Below are 8,432 nucleotides of genomic sequence, written 5' to 3'. Positions count from 1 at the left end.
GAGGGGGATTCTCAGGAGAAGAGGATTAGTGGTTGAACCTAATCAGCTCTATTAAAGGCACATATCCCTCCTGTGTTCCTGGGCCCTCTACCAGAGATCAGCCCCTCCTGGGTCACAGCAGGGGTGAGGGATCACCTAAGCAAATTAACTTCATCCCATTAGATGCATCCCGGAAAATCCTCCTCATCATCTGATGCTGGGGGGTGACAGAGAGCGAAAACAGCGGACAACACACACACACAACACACCCGACTTCTACTGATAATAAATCAATAACATCCCCCCTCCCCCCATAACTTACCAGCTTATCAAAGGGGACATCAAAATACTTACTATCATTATTACTATTGATGTTTATTATTATTATTATTTATATTATTAAAGGGGCACTATGGCGAAAAATGTTAAAATTCTAAAATATGTGCAAAGAGACAAATAAGAAGTACATTTTTTCCAGAGTAAAATAAGCCATAAATGACTTTTCTCCTATGTTGCTGTCACTTACAGTAGGCTAGGCAGTAGAAATCTGACAGAAGTGACAGGTTTTGGACTAGTCCATCTCTTCATAGGGGATTCTCAGCAAGGCTTTTATTCTTTATAAAGATATTCCCTAAAAAGGATTTAAATAATGATGCTGGCCAGCTTTCCTGCTCCCTACACAGTTTTTTGGCAGTTGGACAGAGCAACTGCCACTCACTAAGTGCTTTTGAAAATAAATAAATCCCTGAGAATTCCCCCATGAAAAGATGAACTAGTCCAAAACCTGTCACTTCTGTCAGATTTCTACTGCCTATTGTAACTGACAGCAACATTAGATAAAAGTAATTTATGGCTCATTTTACTCTGGAAACAATGAACTTCTTATTTGTATATATTTGCACATAATTACATTTTAATATTTTTTCGCCATCGTGCCCCTTTAATTTGGCTATTATCATCAAGACTGGTATTATTATTATTTTGGTTATTATTGCTATATTTTTTAACAAAGCGTCAGTGCCCACAGATTATGTAGTCAGTGCTCATTTGGTTCTAATCAAATTTAAATTATTACCCCCTTCCACCCTCTTTTTTTCTACAAGAACCTGAACCTAAACATAGCCATACATCTAGCGATTCTGATTCAATCGACAAAACTGATCGACTTTATTAAAGGGAACCTTTACTGAGAGGGATATGGATGTTTCCTTATAAACAAATACCAGTTGCCTGGCAGTCCTGCTGATCTCTTTGGCTGCAGTAGTGGCTGAATCACAGACCTGAAACAAGCATGCAGCTAATCCAGTCTGACTTCAGTCAGAGCACCTGATCTGCATGCTTATTCAGGGGCTGTGGCTAATAGTATTAGAGACACAGGATCGGCAGGAGAGTCAGGCAACTGGTATTGTTTTAAAAGGAAAAAAAAACATATCCTTCTCAGTTTAGGTTCCCTTTAAGGAATCAACGTCATTATGGTTGATCGAAAGTCGATCTACTGGTGACCCACACTCTACAAATGATATCCTATGTGATTCAACTTCACATTCGATCTGACCGATGTCTCCATGCTCTGAATGTAAAAATCCATTCAAAGTCTATCGATTGACATTTGAACAGTAGCCGATTCCTGTGGAAATTGACCGATATCTTGCATCCTGCTCGATCGGCTAAGCTGGTCGATTAGACATGATATCATCCAATTTTCATCGATTGGGAATTCTGAAACACACATTCTATAAAATGATCAAATTGAATGGTCGATTGTACAGCCAAACCGCTAGATGTATGGCTAAGTTTAGAAAAGATAAACTGTACACTTCTCTTGTTAAAATGAGTGGCCGGACACCTGGGACATCGAAGTCCCGCCTCAGCTTTTATGGTCTCGGACTGGCAGGTATTTCCAGAGTGGTTGCTGGGCATGATGGGAACAGAAGGGTCTTCTGTCGTTATCTCTTTCACGTCCCATTACCTGGATCAAACGTCGGAGCGGCTGAGATCTCGGCCCGGCACCTGCAGCTCCTCCTGGTAGCTCCTGTTTGTTGATAGCAATCTGACGACTACAAATGAAAACATCAAACGGAAGAGGCGATACAAGCCGCAGATAAAACGAAGTCATGTGGTTTCCTGGGATTATTTGCCCTGTGAGGGACTGACGTGGTAAGATGGCCACACAGGCGTCTGCCCTTAGACGGCTGCTCACTGCACGCCAGTTCTGTCGCACAGATTGGAGCATTCGCCATTGTCAATCATTGCTCGATTTCCTGATCTAAAGGTGCACATTGATGGTCAATGGTACAATCTCTCGAATGATTGACCTTATGATTGATCGGATCGAGTACTATTTATAATGTAGACTGACGACAAATGACGATACAAATTTCTTAACGATTCTTTTAAAGCGGACCTGAACTCAGAACTTCCTCTCTGCTCTAAAAGATAAGCAACAGCATAATAATCTTTAAAGAAAAAAACATTTATTTGTTACAGCTGATACAAATCCTGCAATAAATCTGCAGTGTGTCTACTAACTGCTTTCATGGAAGCAGAAATAGGGTTAACATCCTGTGCTTTCAAATGAGCTTATCTGCCCTCTCTGCCATGGCAGTCATGTGACACAGGGGAGAGGTCAAATTACAACTTGTGATTAAACACAAATGCACGGGAATTAGACAGGCTAAACTTTATAAGGTTCCCAGCTCTGAAATGGTGAGGAGGAGGGCAACGGAGGAGGAAGTCGGGTGATGAAGGGACTTCGGGACGGCATCGCGGGACAAGGCTTCTCGGGTCAATATAATTTTCTTTATCTTGCAGGCTGACGGATTTTTGTATTTGGCATGGAGGTCCTCTTTAACTTGGGAGCCAAATTACCTGCTTTGAATTTCTCTCCTCATAACTAGTCCTAGACTGTGGCAGGGACATCAGGCTGTGAGCTCCAGGGACAGTCCTAGACTGTGGCAGGGACATAGGGTTAACATCCTGTGCTTTCAAATGAGCTTATCTGCCCTCTCTGCCATGGCAGTCATGTGACACAGGGGAGAGGTCAAATTACAACTTGTGATTAAACACAAATGCACGGGAATTAGACAGGCTAAACTTTATAAGGTTCCCAGCTCTGAAATGGTGAGGAGGAGGGCAACGGAGGAGGAAGTCGGGTGATGAAGGGACTTCGGGACGGCATCGCGGGACAAGGCTTCTCGGGTCAATATAATTTTCTTTATCTTGCAGGCTGACGGATTTTTGTATTTGGCATGGAGGTCCTCTTTAACTTGGGAGCCAAATTACCTGCTTTGAATTTCTCTCCTCATAACTAGTCCTAGACTGTGGCAGGGACATCAGGCTGTGAGCTCCAGGGTAAGTCCTAGACTGTGGCAGGGACATCAGACTGTGAGCTCCACGGACAGTCCTAGACTGTGGCAGGGACATCAGACTGTGAGCTCCACGGACAGTCCTAGACTGTGGCAGGGACATCAGGCTGTGAGCTCCACGGACAGTCCTAGACTGTGGCAGGGACATCAGGCTGTGAGCTCCAGGGACAGTCCTAGACTGTGGCAGGGACATCAGACAGTGAGCTCCACGGACAGTCCTAGACTGTGGCAGGGACATCAGACTGTGAGCTCCAGGGACAGTCCTAGACTGTGGCAGGGACAACAGGCTGTGAGCTCCAGGGACAGTCCTAGACTGTGGCAGGGACATCAGACAGTGAGCTCCAGGGACAGTCCTGGACTGTGGCAGGGACTTTAGACTGTGAGCTCCACGGACAGTCCTAGACTGTGGCAGGGACATCAGACTGTGAGCTCCACGGACAGTCCTAGACTGTGGCAGGGACATCAGACTGTGAGCTCCACGGACAGTCCTGGACTGTGGCAGGGACATCAGACTGTGAGCTCCACGGACAGTCCTAGACTGTGGCAGGGACATCAGGCTGTGAGCTCCAGGGACAGTCCTAGACTGTGGCAGGGACATCAGACAGTGAGCTCCAGGGACAGTCCTAGACTGTGGCAGGGACATCAGACAGTGAGCTCTACGGACGGTCCTAGACTGTGGCAGGGACATCAGACAGTGAGCTCTACGGACGGTCCTAGACTGTGGCAGGGACATCAGACAGTGAGCTCCAGGGACAGTCCTAGACTGTGGCAGGGACATCAGACAGTGAGCTCCAGGGACAGTCCTAGACTGTGGCAGGGACATCAGACTGTGAGCTCCACGGACAGTCCTAGACTGTGGCAGGGACATCAGACAGTGAGCTCCAGGGACAGTCCTAGACTGTGGCAGGGACATCAGGCTGTGAGCTCCAGGGACAGTCCTAGACTGTGGCAGGGACATCAGACAGTGAGCTCCAGGGACAGTCCTAGACTGTGGCAGGGACATCAGACTGTGAGCTCCACGGACAGTTCTAGACTGTGGCAGGGACATCAGGCTGTGAGCTCCATGGACAGTCCTAGACTGTGGCAGGGACATCAGGCTGTGAGCTCCACGGACAGTCCTAGACTGTGGCAGGGACATCAGACTGTGAGCTCCACGGACAGTCCTAGACTGTGGCAGGGACAACAGACTGTGAGCTCAACGGACAGTCCTAGACTGTGGCAGGGACAACAGACTGTGAGCTCCACGGACAGTTCTAGACTGTGGCAGGGACATCAGGCTGTGAGCTCCACGGACAGTCCTAGACTGTGGCAGGGACATCAGGCTGTGAGCTCCACGGACAGTCCTAGACTGTGGCAGGGACATCAGGCTGTGAGCTCCACGGACAGTCCTAGACTGTGGCAGGGACAACAGACTGTGAGCTCCATGGACAGTCCTAGACTGTGGCAGGGACATCACACTGTCAGCTCCACGGACAGTCCTAGACCGTGGCAGGGACATCAGGCTGTGAGCTCAACGGACAGTCCTAGACTGTGGCAGGGACATCAGGCTCTGAGCTCCAGGGACAGTCCTAGACTGTGGCAGGGACATCAGACAGTGAGCTCCACGGACAGTCCTAGACTGTGGCAGGGACATCAGGCTGTGAGCTCCACGGACAGTCCTAGACTGTGGCAGGGACAACAGACTGTGAGCTCAACGGACAGTCCTAGACTGTGGCAGGGACATCAGGCTCTGAGCTCCAGGGACAGTCCTAGACTGTGGCAGGGACATCAGACTGTCAGCTCCACGGACAGTCCTAGACCGTGGCAGGGACATCAGGCTGTGAGCTCAACGGACAGTCCTAGACTGTGGCAGGGACATCAGGCTCTGAGCTCCAGGGACAGTCCTAGACTGTGGCAGGGACATCAGACAGTGAGCTCCACGGACAGTCCTAGACTGTGGCAGGGACATCAGGCTGTGAGCTCCACGGACAGTCCTAGACTGTGGCAGGGACAACAGACTGTGAGCTCAACGGACAGTCCTAGACTGTGGCAGGGACATCAGGCTCTGAGCTCCAGGGACAGTCCTAGACTGTGGCAGGGACATCAGACAGTGAGCTCCAGGGACAGTCCTAGACTGTGGCAGGGACATCAGGCTCTGAGCTCCAGGGACAGTCCTAGACTGTGGCAGGGACATCAGGCTGTGAGCTCCACGGACAGTCCTAGACTGTGGCAGGGACAACAGACTTTGAGCTCCAGGGACAGTCCTAGACTGTGGCAGGGACATCAGACTGTGAGCTCCACGGACAGTCCTAGACTGTGGCAGGGACAACAGACTGTGAGCTCCATGGACAGTCCTAGACTGTGGCAGGGACATCAGACTGTGAGCTCCACGGACAGTCCTAGACTGTGGCAGGGACAACAGACTGTGAGCTCCATGGACAGTCCTAGACTGTGGCAGGGACATCAGACAGTGAGCTCCAGGGACAGTCCTAGACTGTGGCAGGGACATCAGACTGTGAGCTCCACGGACAGTCCTAGACTGTGGCAGGGACATCAGGCTGTGAGCTCCAGGGACAGTCCTAGACCGTGGCAGGGACATCAGGCTGTGAGCTCCACGGACAGTCCTAGACTGTGGCAGGGACATCAGGCTGTGAGCTCCAGGGACAGTCCTAGACTGTGGCAGGGACATCAGGCTGTGAGCTCCAGGGACAGTCCTAGACCGTGGCAGGGACATCAGGCTGTGAGCTCCAGGGACAGTCCTAGACTGTGGCAGGGACATCAGACAGTGAGCTCCAGGGACAGTCCTAGACTGTGGCAGGGACATCAGACAGTGAACTCCAGGGACAGTCCTAGACTGTGGCAGGGACATCAGACAGTGAGCTCCAGGGACAGTCCTAGACTGTGGCAGGGACATCAGACAGTGAGCTCCAGGGACAGTCCTAGACTGTGGCAGGGACATCAGACAGTGAGCTCCAGGGACAGTCCTAGACTGTGGCAGGGACATCAGACTGTCAGCTCCACGGACAGTCCTAGACCGTGGCAGGGACATCAGGCTGTGAGCTCCACGGACAGTCCTAGACTGTGGCAGGGACATCAGACAGTGAACTCCAGGGACAGTCCTAGACTGTGGCAGGGACATCAGACAGTGAACTCCAGGGACAGTCCTAGACTGTGGCAGGGACATCAGGCTGTGAGCTCCAGGGACAGTCCTAGACCGTGGCAGGGACATCAGGCTGTGAGCTTCACGGACAGTCCTAGACTGTGGCAGGGACATCAGGCTGTGAGCTCCAGGGACAGTCCTAGACTGTGGCAGGGACATCAGACAGTGAGCTCCAGGGACAGTCCTAGACTGTGGCAGGGACATCAGGCTGTGAGCTCCAGGGACAGTCCTAGACTGTGGCAGGGACATCAGACAGTGAGCTCCAGGGACAGTCCTAGACTGTGGCAGGGACATCAGACAGTGAGCTCCAGGGACAGTCCTAGACTGTGGCAGGGACATCAGACAGTGAGCTCCAGGGACAGTCCTAGACTGTGGCAGGGACATCAGACAGTGAGCTCCAGGGACAGTCCTAGACTGTGGCAGGGACATCAGACAGTAGCAGGAAAAAGGGGCACCGACTGAGGTTGGATGAAAAGGGGAGCCGGCACCGCCATAGACTCAAATGCAATTATCGTTAATACGGCAAAAAAAGGGCGCCGCGATAAATATCGTTAACAACATTAAAGTTTTTGAAGTATGTTATCGTTTTTGTCATATTATTTCGTTTGTATGTACAGATTTTACGTTTTCAAAGATATAATCGTTTCCATGTGTAAAAGTAGTGGGATGTGGGTGTCAAAAACACCCTCTAGTGAAAAGATACAGGAGACAAAAGTGGGAGCCCAATGATGTAGTATGTCAAGAACAATGGAACGTAATAATAGTAAGACACTACTCACAAAGGTGGATTGCAGCAGGTGCAGACAACAAACCCGACTCCACTCGCGGTGGTCCCTAGGGACCTGGATGCCGCCGCTCTCCTTGGTAAAAGAAAGGGGACAGATATCCGCCGTGGTCGAAGCCACGTGTGGTCTGTACCCACCCCTCAGACGGGTGAGGTAAGGGGGTATGATTGCACAATAAGAGGCGCCCTGGTGTAATAAAAGCATCTAAAAGCAGTTTAAAAACTGGAAATACATTTGAGGGAGGCTCCCTTTGCTGAATCTGTCATTTAGTTTGGCACTGTTATTGGCCTGAGGAAGCGGGCTCTGACCCGCGAAACGCGTTGCCTGTGCTACTAATAAAAACCGTTGTTAAATACAAAGATTTTTTCGTCACTGAGGTAAGCTACCAGGGCGCCTCTTATACCCTTATTGTGCCATGTGTAAAAGGGTGTTTCTGCAGAGGGAGTGATTAGGGTTAGGCAACACCAGGGGAAGTAGTTAGGTTTAGGCACTACCCGGGTGGCGGTTAGTTTTAGGCAACACCGGGGGGTTGGTTAGGGTTAGGCACCACCAGGGGGGTGGTTAGGGTTAGGTACCACCAGGGGATTAGGGTTAGACACCACCAGGGGATGGTTAGGGTTAGGCGCCACTAGGGGAGTGGTTAGTTTTAAGCACCACCAGGGGAGGGTTCTGTGTGAGAGTAGGGTTGGGTTAAGCTGTATTGTTGAATTACGTAACAATTTTTACCGTTAAAATATTTTCGTTATTATTTCCCGTCTGTTTTAACAACGGTATTTATCGTTAACCAAGTTTGACAACAATGTTTATCGTTATCAGATTTCGTTATCCACCTGCGCCATTTTGTTATTCAGCTGGGCCTTTTTCACAGCGCCCTTTTTTCATGTATGCCATCAGACTGTGAGCTTTACGGTCAGACACAGACTTGATCTGTTTTCTGTAAAGCACTGAAGAAATTGAATAAATATCATGGACTCCGGTACAGCACAGCGGAGGTCACAGCTACTGCCAGTGCTTATCATGTCTAGATCTCAGCAGCAGTAGCTATGTGTACTGTAAAAGGATAAGACTATAAAGCAGGCGAAGTCTAGGCTCACTGCGCCATCTAGTGTTCACCAGCTCCCATCTCTCACCTCCTTCCCTCAAATGGCTGAACAACTACCGTAT

At 49.8% G+C, this 8,432-nt stretch overlaps 1 protein-coding gene across 1 annotated transcript; it reads left to right on the top strand.

Moving 5' to 3' along the window:
• The first annotated feature begins 4,407 nt into the window (after window positions 1-4,407).
• LOC137519293 (Kruppel-like factor 18) lies at window positions 4,408-8,194 on the top strand. Its single transcript, XM_068238239.1, has 2 exons — window positions 4,408-5,973; window positions 8,120-8,194. Exons 1-2 carry the CDS (start codon window positions 4,408-4,410, stop codon window positions 8,192-8,194), a joined length of 1,641 nt encoding a protein of 546 aa, XP_068094340.1.
• Window positions 8,195-8,432: the final 238 nt, after the last annotated feature.

This window comes from Hyperolius riggenbachi, chromosome 5 (genome assembly GCF_040937935.1).
Source record: "Hyperolius riggenbachi isolate aHypRig1 chromosome 5, aHypRig1.pri, whole genome shotgun sequence".
In the NCBI taxonomy this organism is placed as follows: domain Eukaryota; kingdom Metazoa; phylum Chordata; class Amphibia; order Anura; family Hyperoliidae; genus Hyperolius; species Hyperolius riggenbachi.
The sequence above is the reverse complement of the archived record's forward strand: the minus strand, read 5'-3'. Positions and strand labels throughout refer to the sequence as shown.

What these genes read in the sequence shown, in the direction of transcription:
- LOC137519293 (XM_068238239.1), top strand. Translation starts at nt 4,408, where the DNA reads ATGGACAGTCCTAGACTGTGGCAGGGACATCAGGCTGTGAGCTCCACG. An exon ending in TGTGGCAGGGACATCAGGCT is followed by an intron (nt 5,974 to 8,119) that starts GTGAGCTCCAGG and finishes TTTGTTATTCAG; the next exon opens with CTGGGCCTTTTTCACAGCGC.